Below are 12,445 nucleotides of genomic sequence, written 5' to 3'. Positions count from 1 at the left end.
ATTAGAATCAGAATTTATCAATAACCGAGAAACTAAAAATGCTATTAACCCAAAAATCTACTATACCTAACTTAGAGAAGAAAAAGAAAAAAACCCAAAAATTGGCAATTCCCCGATCAGAGTTGTTCCAAAATTTCCTTCATCCCCCTATAGAAATTAAGGATATTTTTTTGAGTCCCAAAAATAAAATAAAAAAGAAGCAAAATTCCTCATCTCAAGGCCTAATAATCCCTAAAGTATATACTGGATAATTTTGTTTCATAGTTCTCGTCAAATCTAACAAACTAAGATCAGTAAATATTTGACGTAGTCTATTAGTGTCAATTTTTAACAAACTTAGTGTCAATTTTTAGCAAACTTAAATGATCAAAATTGTTGGATACATGCATAAAAGACTATTTTGAACCTAAAGTCAAACGTAGGGGACCATTTGTGTCGTTTTCTTCAAATTTCCTCATCTAAACGCCTAATAATCCCCTAAGTATGCCCTGTATAATTTTTTTTCATTGCTCTCGTCAAATTTAACAAACTAAGTTCAGTAAATATTTGACGTAGTCTATTAGTGTCAATTTTTAGTAAACTTAAAGAATCAAAACTGTATAATACATACATAAAAGACTATTTTGAACCTAAACTCAAACCTAGGGGACCATTTGTGTCATTTTCTTCAAATTTCCTCATCTAAACGCCTAATAATCCCCTAAGTATGCACTGTATAATTTTTTTTTCCATAGTTTTCGTCAAATCTAACAAACTAATTTTAGTCAATATTTGACGTAGTCTATTAGTGTCAATTTTTAGCAAACTTAAAGAATCAAAACTGTTGAATACATACCTAAAAGACTATTTTGAACCTAAACTCAAACCTATGGACCAGTTCTGTCATTTTCTTCAAATTTCCTCATCTAAATGTCACACCCCGAACCATGGCCTGGGCGTAACACGGCACTCTGTGCCTGACTACATGTGACCGAGCGAACCACATGACTTGCTGAATCAACATGAGGCATGAACTGAATGCGGAATATAACTTTAAAACATGGATAGTCTGAATAACATGAGTTATCATAATACTAATGAAAATATTGTTTAAACATGATGCGGAAATAATATGAAAATATAATAAATCCTGAGCCAATACTGGCTACACGACTCTGAACATCTGACATGACATAACCGACTAGTCTATGAAACCTCTGACATGAGTCAGACTGCTAAACTGTTTATCGGGACAAGGCCCCCGGCATATCTTAACTGCATAACTGACATGAAATAAATAAAGATAATGCGCCAAATGAAATGAGGCTCGCCCTAGTTTATTATGAGCTTTCGTATAATCATGGAAGAACATGGCGTGGGGGAAGAATAATGATGTTCCCACACCTAGATAGAAACCCTACATACCTATAAACGCTCCAAAACTCATAATAGAATTCCAAAAGCTTAAACCTTGAGCCTTGAGATGGGTTTTCTTGAAAACCCTAGGTTAGGAACAATGATTTCCTAATTAGATTACATAAATACATGTTAGAATTGACTTGGAAGGGCTTGGAATGGCTCACCTTAATGTCTTGGATTGATGGGAGAAGAGGAACTTCGTTCTAGGGCTTGAAGGAATGAAAAATAGAATTAGAAGACTGAACTGGTGTATTTATACTTAACTGCGTCGGGAGAAATACAGACTAATAAATATAGTCCGTATTTTGAGATAAGGTCCGTATTTATGGACGGTATTTTATCATGACACAAAACAGAGTGTCGAGGCTGAATTTTTCACAAAATACGGACCGTATTTTAGTAGACAGTTTTGTGACCCTTCAGTAAAACGGTCATAACTTTTTGTACAGATGTGTATTGGACCTTTGTAATATACCGTTGGAATGGTATTTCAAAGGTCTATAACTTTCATCGAGGAAGTTTTCCCAAATTCCCAATTAATAAAGGGATTATAGTCGCTTGAAGTAAGACCTTGTGTAAACTCACTTGAAAACATGCTCCGTATAGTGGCTTCCAATTTTGCTTTGTCCAAAAACTCTTTTTATGACTTGATTAGTTTTCAAAACACTTCCTATACTAATCATATTAGTTCCATTATACTCCCATCTTACGAGTCGAACTCTAGTCCGAAAGCACGAGGTGTTACACTAAAGACCTAATAATCCCCCAAGTATACACTGTATAATTTTTTTTTTCATAGTTCTCATCAAATCTAACAAATTAAGTTGAGCAAATATTTGACAGAGTCTATTAGTGTCAATTTTTAGCAAACTTAAAGGATCAAAATTGTTATATACATACCTAAAAAAAAGACTATTTTGAACCTAAACTCAAACCAAAGGGACCTTTTTTTTTTTTTTTTTTTTTTTTTCATTTTCTCCAAAATTCCTCATCTAAAGGCCTACTAATCCTTTGGCTAGAAAAAGAGAGAAAAAAAAAGGGAGTCCATTCACAAAGAAATTCGAAATGGGGGCTCTAAGGCTACCCGCTTTAACTTCATTCTTCACTGTCAGGTCGCCGGCGCCGGCGATAAAACAGCGGCTCCGTTTACCTCTCCGGCGACCTTTCTCCACGGCCGAGAAAGTGGTGGGTGCAGTTGTTGATAAAGAGAAAGAGAGAGTGATAACACCACGTTCAGAGGATTTTAATGCTTGGTATTTGGATGTAATTGCTAATGCCGAGCTTGCTGACTATGGTCCTGTTCGTGGTACTATGGTTATTAGACCCTATGGTTATGCTATCTGGGAAGCTATACAGGTACCCCAATATTATCCCTGCTTTCCCTTTTACATGAACATGGTAATATTACTCTATGAATGCTAAATACTCCCCCGTCCCAATTTAAGTATTTTAGTTTTAAGCTTGCCACGTAGGATATTTGAATTATCAAAGATGCACTTTTTTTTTTTTTTGGTGACAGAACAAAGAAAAGTAAGACACTTAAATAATCGGGACAGAGGGAGTAATTCTTATTCTTTATCACTAAGACCATTCTCTTGTAATTTTTAATTTTTGAAATTGTGGGTTTGTAGTAATTCTAAGGTTTTTAGGTGTGTAAAGATTTAATTTTTAAAAGATTAGGATTTAATGCCCGAGATGAATTCAAAACTTTAGAGGGTTTGAACCTTATAACTGGAAGCCTATTATTGTTCATTTGCAAGAACAAAAAAATAAATAAAGGAATTTCGTCAATGTGTTTGTATTAAAACAGTTTTGGAGTACCCCGAGCATGTTCTTCTTTTCTTGCCAACAGGGTCAGGGAATTCTTGCATTTGCTTCAATTCCGAGTACTTTTATAGTTTTTGAGTATGTAAAGTTTGCATATTTGGAAAATAAGGAACTAATGTCCAACATGAATTGAAAATTAGACGGTTCGATCTTATTATGAAGCCCCATTGTTCATTTTGGAACTTCTTTCTTTTCTCTCTGTTTTTTTGGTTGAACATAGTTTTGATTGGGTTTGTTAATTGTTGATTGGTGCAGGAGTACATGAATGTGAAGTTTAAAGAAACTGGACACAGTAATATGTACTTCCCGCAGGTGGAGTTATTCTTTCAACCTGTGGAGTCCTCTTCTTTTGACATTTTGTTCTCCTTGTGAATTAGAATTTCATTAATTAGTAACTATGAGTGTGACCTGAAAATTAATGTTTTGTGGGTTATACTAGGAGTTGTCTGTTGGTTGATGTATGAGTTATTATGTATCTTGTAAATGATGAAATTTGTGGGCTTTTCCTTGCAAATTCATCTGCTTTGAAAAAATCATGTTTTCAAGTTAGATTCATTTTTGGGGTTAGCATGTACATGTGTCATTAAGTAATGTATCTTTTGCCTTAATTCATAAAGTACACGAGCATAGTGGACCTGCAAAGACGAAATTGGCTTATGGTTTTCATCATGTTGATAACATTGCCACAAATCTGAGTTGCTTTTTTTCTTCTTTTTTTAGTGTGTTGACAGTGCCATTATTATTAGTGAAGGTTTTCTGTTAAAAGAGGTAGCACTAGAGTTGGGAAAAAGAAATGATGATATTACATATAAAAAGAATATATGATAATATTATGACATCCGAAAAATTGGAACGATATAGAGAAAATTAGCATGGGCTCTGCACAAGGATGACACGCACAAATCGAGAAATGGTCCAAATTTTTCTTGATAAAAAAAAAAGAAGTAAATATGATAATATTATTTATGGCACCAACAGATGCTCCCCTTTGTGGTGCCAAACATATTATCACTTTTGCTCTTACATGTTGCTATCATCTTTTTCACTCAGTTATTGCACAAATTTGATATTTTTTCTTTGTAGCTCAATATAGTATACCAAAGTTTAAAGGTGATTTTTCCTTAGGATGACTTGTTCAACTTTGTCAACGGAGACTGCTATGGCAGTTCAACATGACTTCTCAATTTTTCTTTTGATTACCCAAGTTCAAATTTATTAATATTGCGATTTTATTGGATATTTTGCTTGCTGTTTTAGTCTAATAATGTGCCGTTCATGCAATTATTATTTCAGTTTATACCGTATTCCTTCATTGAGAAAGAAGCTAGTCATGTTGAGGGTTTCAGTCCAGAATTAGCTCTTGTTACTGTTGGAGGAGGAAAAGAACTTGAAGAAAAGCTTGTGGTAAGTATCACTGCCCTTTATCATGTTTATTTACCTTTCTGCTCCTTGTTGACATCCCTCGTATAGTGTACTAGTAAAATTGTGTGCGCGCTTTTAGGGATCATTTGATCCTTGTAACGCAATAAAAGGGATTGGAGGAGAGTGGGAAAGGAAAAAATATGTGCTGGTAAATTACAAATACGGCCCTCATTGTCAAAAAAGAAAATTACAAATACGACCCTTACCTAGTCAATGAAAAATTGCAAATACCCCACCTTTTGGAGATGTAGCTGATTTGGTCCATCTAGATCAAGAAAATAAATTCCTCCATTCTTGAATCATGAACAACGTTCTCATTTTGAGAAATATTATCTTTTAGAAATAAAGCTATGTTACTCGGACTCTTCAAAAATGGACACGGGTGCGTGTTGGATCCTCCAAAAGTAGTGCATTTTTGAAGGATCCGACACGGGTGCGGCATCATTTTTGGAGAGTCCGAGCAACATAGAAATAAAGAAAACGTAATTTTAGATACATCCTCTTTAATGCTGGCTGTGTTTCAACATTATGATCTGAATATGGGTTTGATCTTCTATCTTTTTGAGGTTCTGGCAGGTCCGACCTACTAGTGAAACAATTGTGAATCATATGTTTACTCAATGGATTCATAGTTACCGTGACCTTCCTCTCATGATCAACCAGGTTCTTCCAATTATATCCTTCATTTTTACTGTGTTACCTCTAAGAAGTGAGACTATTCTGATTCTCATATTATCTCATTTGATGTATTTTCAGTGGGCAAATGTCACGAGATGGGAGATGCGAACCAAACCATTTATTAGGACACTTGAATTTCTTTGGCAGGAGGGCCATACTGCCCACGCTACTGCAGAAGAGGCAGAAGAAGAGGTCTTTATCTTGTTTCATCTGCAGAGTATTCTCCAGTTAGAGTTTTTATATAACACATTGCTACTTACTGTACTTCAGGCAATGCAGATGATCGATGTATATACAAAATTTGCTTATGAACAAGCTGCAATACCTGTTATTGCAGGTCGGAAATCGAGGGTGGAGACGTTTGCCGGTGCTTCAACGACCTATACAATTGAAGCAATGATGGGAGATAGGAAGGCTTTACAGGCGGGCACAAGCCACAACCTTGGTCAGAATTTTTCCCGTGCATTTGGAACACAGGTAAATTTGGAATGTAACAATATAAATATGTTGACAATTGCCTTCAATCGAACTATTTATGATACTTTGTAGTGAATTCTCATACTTTAAGTACCATTTCAGTTTTTATATTGAGTGAGTTATCTCGTGTTGCTGTTAAACATGTTTGAAGATCAGCAGTCAGACATGGTTGGGTTGGCCAAGGGTCGTGATCTCTAACTGTTAGGATGAGTTAGTAGTGAACTTCTGTGTAGTTTTAAATGATTGAGCCAAGAGATTTAATATACATTATAGCCAAGTTTCGTTCCAAAAATCAGATATCAAAGAGTATGTAGCCAATACAGTCATGTCCCTTGTCTTGGCTTTCACTTATGATTCACCTGTTACAACTCCTGTTTCCTCCAAATTTCATGGCTTGTTTCCTCCAAGATTACAGAATTTTTTCTAAGCACAAATCATACAAGTGTCAAAATTACTAACTCTTATGCTCAAGTCTCCATTTTCCACTTCTAAGAATTAAAGTCAACATGGCAGCACTGACAGAGCTGGACCCACATGGTAAGGAGGGAGGGCACGTGCACTCGGTAACTTCGGGAAATTTTTTGTATATATATGTGATATACCTTAAAAAATTAGTATATATATATAATTGTGCACTCCTATCAACATAAGAGCATTTGGTGCATTGGCTGAAGCCTTTGCTTCCCACAGCGCAAACCCAGGATCGATTCCCCAGATAGTGCTCTCCCTTGGATATTTTTTTGTTAATAATCCATTGCACCGGATATTGTGCTTTTACCCCAAAAAATTAGTATGCACAAATGAGATATCCAGGATCGATCCTGCAACCATTCGTATGGTTTGCACAACTTTCACCACTGATCTACCACTATAAGTTGGTTCAATAGTGTTAACGTCTAGGTATTAGATCTCAGTCGTCATTGGTCGTTTAGCTAGCGTCTATGTTAAGACTTAAGATAATGGTGCCCCCGCGGTCTTCAAATCTTGGGTCCGCCTCTGAGTACTGATTGGTGCAAACTAAAGTGACAAGTAAATGATAAAACTTAGAGATGCTTACTCGTGCAATTCCTTATTGATGACTAGCAAAACCCTGGCCCACTCGTTTTCTCTTGGTGACATTCTGTAGGATTTGTGTTTTGGATTCCTCTGTGTGATTTCCTGTGATTCCTTTTCAAAGTCCAATTTTTCCTTTTCCATTTTTCTTATTACCATGCTGTCCGTGCCAATTTGCGCACACCGTGACTAGTTCCACGGGTTACATGCTACCTTCCAATAGCATAGGTACCAGGTAACTCTGTCCTCAAGGCTTGAACAAATGGGAAGAATCACCTAGTATTTGTGACATTGCTCCTTTACGACTTCTTTGGGATCTAAACACTTCATCTTTCTCATAGTTGGGTGGATAGGGTGACTTTTGCTAAATTTCAACTGCATATAGGAGCTCAAAATTTGTGTGAGAATTTTCTGAGCCAACCCATGACATCACTCTTACCATGCGACAACTCATGTATAGGATGCAAATGTTTTGAAATACTGAAATTTTTGTTTTGGTCCTATAATTATTTTGCTTGAAGCGTCTATCACCGTCTATGTTTAAGGGTTATCTTTAGTATAACGGTTTTAATGTTTAAACAGTTCACAGATGAAAATGGGCAACGACAACATGTCTGGCAAACATCATGGGCAATTAGCACTCGTTTTGTGGGAGGTATCATCATGACACATGGGGATGACGCTGGTTTACTGCTGCCCCCGAGGCTGGCACCTTTGCAGGTTCCTAAAACTTCTTTTTAATTGGTTAATTTTCATATCTAGCAAGTTTTGAGTAACCTTCTCAAGTTGTGTGACATCTTCATCTACTTGTTGGGTGACGGAATTAAAGATTTTGATTGTGGATCACCATGCTCCAGTAGTATGACAATAATAGGAAATTCTGCTGTATACCCTGCTCTGTGTTCTATTTTGGATTGCTAGCTGCTTATTTCTTCCGTTATCTTGTCTATTAATGCATTGTCTACTAATGCATATAAAGGCATTCTGTAGATAGCAATTTCGACTCGTGGCTCATGGTGATCGAATATTTTCTTGTTGAATGCTCCCAGGTCGTTATTGTCCCAATATGGAAGAAGGACAATGAGAAGACAGGAGTTCTGACTGCTTCATCATCTGTGAAAGAAACTTTACAAGCTGCAGGGATAAAAGTGAAGATTGATGACACTGATCAGAGAACACCGGGGTGGAAATTCAACTTCTATGAAATGAAGGTGTGTATTCACCTATAGAAATTCAGAAGTTACAAGAGAAGGACCTAAAGTTCAGAGCAAATGACTACCAAAATAAAACTAAGAGAACATGCATTTTACTGTTTCATCAAGTAAATAGCTAGGTGTTTTAGTCACCGGCAATTCTAAAATGCTTGCGGTTGTAGGCCTTAGTTTCTGATGAAATTTCTCTTCCTTGGATGAAGTTCTTTGTCTAGTTCTGACAGTGTTCTTGGATTAAGATGATATAATCTGTGCTGAAAGTTGGTGTACATGGTTCTAGGCTTTATCAGCCATCATGACTAGGGCCAACTATGAATTGTTTATTTGATAATGCCCTGTAATACACCTTCCTCCTATGTAGGGAGTCCCTCTGAGGATTGAAATTGGCCCGCGAGATGTTTCAAGTGGAACTGTGGTCATCTCTAGAAGAGATGTTCCTGGAAAGCAAGGTAAAGTTTTTGGAATATCCATGGAGCCTTCAGCGCTGGTGGCTTACGTCAAAGACAAGTTGAATGAGGTCCAATCATCGCTTTTGGAAAGGGCAACCACTTTTCGTGATAGGTAAGTTCTAACCATTTTGTTATTTTGCTGTCAATACAATGAATTGATGAACTGCATTTTCTGCTGTAAACTTTTTCTTCCATTCGTCTTTTATTTGATGATAACTTGTAGTGGACACATTTCCTTTAGAACTTGTACCATTAGTTGGACGACCTTCTACAAGTTATGATTTATTCTCATCAAACCTGTGACATAGATAAGATTGGCGAGATCGTTCAAACCCATTTTGAACCCATTGGTCCCAGTATCATAGGTGACCAAACAGCTGCCCCCCAATTACTACACCAACCTCCTATAATAACTCCATAAACTACCATTCCATCTATCATATCAGTCGAGTCGATCCGATTCGCTCTTATCTATAGATAAGGCAAGATAGAACTTATGACCTCGCGGATGGAGAGGGATTCGAACCCCAAATATTTCACAAAATACTTCGGTTTTCAAGACCGTCTCAGTAAATTTCCTTTAGAGCCTTGTACCATTACTTGGATGACCTTATACAAGTTGTGCTTTTTTTTTTTTTTCACTACATTTTTTTTAGAAACTTGTATAATTGGATGACTTGTACAAGTTTTGTTATGTTAGCACAGACAAGATGTTTGGCTATGTTGGAGCAAGGTGGATGTCTCGAGGCGTGAGGCATCACCTTGTAGGATTTCTAATTTTGTCGGTACTTGAAAAGAACTATAAAAATGCAATAAAAGATATGTATGTAGGAGTGGTCACAACTGTGAGAATAGTTGAAAAAGGTAGAGTAATTTTCCGTAACGATGGGATTATAACTGAGATTTAAAAGCTCATACTTATTTGTCTCTGTTATAGATGAGCTAACCAATAGAGGGAAGCCAGGTGCACTAAGCATTCAGGTTTAGCAGGGTCCGGGGAAAGGCCGCACCCCAAGGGTGTGATGTAGACATTAGTGGCTGCATCCACGGCTCGAACCTGTGACCTTTAGGTCACACGGAGACAACTTTACCGTTGCTCCGAGGCTCCCCTTCGGATGAGCTAACCAATAGTATACATGAAATTGCTACGGTGCATGTTTTGCATTTGATATTGTGTTGATTGGCGAAACAAAACTAACAAGAGAGTCAATTATGAAATTTGGAACTATAAAAAACTAATGCAATAGGTTTTAGGATAAGTAGAAGTAAGACAATATATGCACACGAGATTAGCCCTATAAGAAGATTCCAAAATGAGATTACACGGTCATATGCTGTCTAAACGCAACCAGTTCAAATATCTAAGCTCAATCTTCTAGATATTATAGATGTATCTCTTGCAATTATAATAGGATGTCTGAACTTTTTCTTTTGAAAATAGAAATGGCTAAGATGGAAGTGCTATGGCAGTGTTATGTGATAGGAAAGGCAAGTTCTATGAAATGGTTGTAAGACAAGCAATATGGGAGTATGTGAGACTTCTAAGCCAAGCATGTCCACAAGATATAAGTCATAGAAACGCGGATATTAAGCAAAATTGGACGCAGTTAGAAATGAGAACATGTAAGTAGCACACGTAGAGGTAAAACTGAGAGAAGGTCATTTAAAAGTTTTGACGACATAAACCTCTATATGCACCACTTTGCAGGTGCCACACTATGATTGGAGAAGGTAAACGAGGACGACACAGACATAAAATCATATTGAGGGAAATTGTCTCAGAAGACCTATAGTCTCCCATAGTTAGTGTGGGCTTAGCTAAGGATAGCAAATGAGATGATACCAAGTGTAGCTAGACACAGTTGTACACTTACATTTGGTCTTGTGTTTGCCTAAGTCTCTTTATTTTAGTTAGACTTGTATGTCCTTGTAGGAGCAAGTGAGATTTAGAGAAGTTCTAGTTTCAGAGGTTTCCTGAGGAAGAGGGCTAGGGTTGTATCTCTTTATTTATCACAGAAAAAATGTCTAGGGCCATGGAAAGAAAATTTGACCCAAATTACTAGAAATGTCATGGGCGAAAACAAGAGAACTTACTCCAATGAAGCACGTGTCTGTCCTAAAAGTATGCCAACAAAGATAAATGAAAAAATTTATAATACCAGTTTCCAAAAAGAAAGATAAATGAAAATTCCTCAGTGTAATTCCTCGGAGGTCTTTCGGAAACAGCCGTCCTACCTTGGTAGGAGTCAGGTCTGCGTACACTCTACCCTCCCCAGACCCTACGATGTGGGATTTCACTGGGTTGTTGTTGTTGTTGTTAATAGCTCTAGGACCAGGTTGCTTAATGTAAGATGAACATCTATTTTGCCTCTAAAAACATCGAAGATCGATGCCCTGTGACTAAGCTCGAAAATACAAGCTGAAATTTGAACACTTAATCAATGTAAAAAATTCAGATCGATAATTCTAAGTTTGCAACTCATTAATAGATTCCAATATAGTTTTTGCGGATAGAATCAATTCTGTCTTCTGTATGCAAGTTATGCGAACCTTAACAAGCTTTTGAGCATGTTAGTTGTTTAAGTGAAAATCAACCTTCATAAAGATTTTTGCTAGTTATCAAAGTTCAAGCTCAATGATCACAGGTATGCGGAATATAAAATGTGTAATGTACAGTTACCTTTCAAAGATTTACGCATCACCATTTGCTTTAGTGTTTGTGTTTCATGCGTCTCTTTGTGTTGGATATTGAGATTCTTTCTGATTTTCTGTTGCCCAATCATATCATTCCAGTAACATTGTGGATGTGTATTCCTATAATGAGCTTAAGGAGGCAATAGCTCAAGGAAAATGGGCGAGAGGGCCTTGGTCAGCTGGGTAAACCTCTTCTTATACTTTTTCTTTTGTATCTGGTGTTTATGGTTCCTTCCTTGTATATTTTGTCGGTGATCTGGGACTGACGTGTTTGATGCCATGCTCAAAAAACAGTGACGAGGAAGAATTGAAGGTGAAAGAAGAAACTGGGGCAACCATTAGATGTTTCCCTTTTGAGCAGCCTGAGGGACCAAAGAAGTGCTTGATGACAGGCAATTCAGCAGATGAAGTTGCAATATTTGCCAAATCTTATTAGCAGCTTCTGTAATTTCTTCTGCTGTGCATGGTGATTCTTGCTAAATTGCATCAATAGAATTTTTTCGTTTTAGTTTGAGATTTAGTTTGAGTTTGAGATTCAGCAGATGAAGTTGCAATATTTGCCAAATCTTATTAGCAGCTTCTGTAATTTCTTCTGCTGTGCGTGGTGATTCTTGCTAAATTGCATCAATAGAATTTTTTCGTTTTAGTTTGAGATTCAGTTAGACTTCCATAGTTATCTTCCATAGTTATTGTTTTTCGGTCATTTTCAAATGGCACTACTAAGATCTGCAAGAATGCAAGAAGGAAAATGTCCGCCAAAAGCTACGAAGTCATGTTGTAAACTCATTATGTTAGAAAACCACGCATCACATAAAATTGTTGCTGCCATCAAGCAACAAAATTATTTCTATTCAGTTCTGTTTGGTGTTTTGAGACGTGACCACCAACGATAAGGATAAAGTGTAATTGCATCCTTTCTGCATACTAAATGTAAAACTCAAAACTATCAACTAATTGGGTGATTTTGCTGTTCAACTGTTGCAACACTAGCTTTTACGACTTCACTATAATATGATTAAACTAAGTTAACAATGGTGTTAAAAGAACTGCCAACTGTAAGTTGACGAGGTGAAGCAGCTTACTCTATTTTATATTGTCCATTAAATTAAAGCGTGCTAATGCATGCTTGAGTGATGCTTCGGGGGAGGGGTATTCAAGGGAAAAAGGGGGAAATCATCCAAAAGAAGTTTGAGGTAATTCTCGTGAATATTGGAAGGCACAGATATAAAAGATAAT

General features: G+C 36.8%; 1 protein-coding gene and 1 non-coding gene across 3 annotated transcripts; both read left to right on the top strand.

Annotated features, from left to right (window-relative positions):
* The first annotated feature begins 2,400 nt into the window (after positions 1–2,400).
* LOC132645332 (proline--tRNA ligase, chloroplastic/mitochondrial) lies at positions 2,401–12,059 on the top strand. Of its 2 annotated transcripts, none has more exons than XM_060362264.1 (11): positions 2,401–2,754; positions 3,481–3,537; positions 4,519–4,629; positions 5,224–5,310; positions 5,404–5,542; positions 5,663–5,802; positions 7,438–7,575; positions 7,905–8,066; positions 8,428–8,627; positions 11,309–11,392; positions 11,504–12,059. In XM_060362264.1, exons 1-11 carry the CDS (start codon positions 2,464–2,466, stop codon positions 11,643–11,645), a joined length of 1,551 nt encoding a protein of 516 aa, XP_060218247.1. In that variant the 5' UTR covers positions 2,401–2,463; the 3' UTR covers positions 11,646–12,059. The 2 variants fall into 2 exon arrangements, with proteins under 2 accessions (XP_060218247.1, XP_060218246.1); XM_060362263.1 differs by having other exon boundaries at positions 2,403–2,754; positions 5,404–5,517; positions 5,596–5,802.
* LOC132600906 (U6 spliceosomal RNA) lies at positions 4,048–4,150 on the top strand. The gene has a single exon (XR_009567369.1). It is a non-coding gene; the product is annotated as a U6 spliceosomal RNA (small nuclear RNA).
* Positions 12,060–12,445: the final 386 nt, after the last annotated feature.

Source organism: Lycium barbarum, chromosome 6 (assembly GCF_019175385.1).
Source record: "Lycium barbarum isolate Lr01 chromosome 6, ASM1917538v2, whole genome shotgun sequence".
In the NCBI taxonomy this organism is placed as follows: Eukaryota; Viridiplantae; Streptophyta; class Magnoliopsida; order Solanales; family Solanaceae; genus Lycium; species Lycium barbarum.
The sequence above is the reverse complement of the archived record's forward strand: the minus strand, read 5'-3'. Positions and strand labels throughout refer to the sequence as shown.

Excerpts from the sequence above, each read along its gene's own strand:
- LOC132645332 (XM_060362263.1), top strand. The coding sequence starts at position 2,464 with ATGGGGGCTCTAAGGCTACCCGCTTTAACTTCATTCTTCACTGTCAGG. Across the intron at positions 4,630-5,223 it reads AACTTGAAGAAAAGCTTGTG|GTCCGACCTACTAGTGAAAC; the intron begins GTAAGTATCACT and ends AGGTTCTGGCAG. Across the intron at positions 11,393-11,503 it reads AGAGGGCCTTGGTCAGCTGG|TGACGAGGAAGAATTGAAGG; the intron begins GTAAACCTCTTC and ends CTCAAAAAACAG.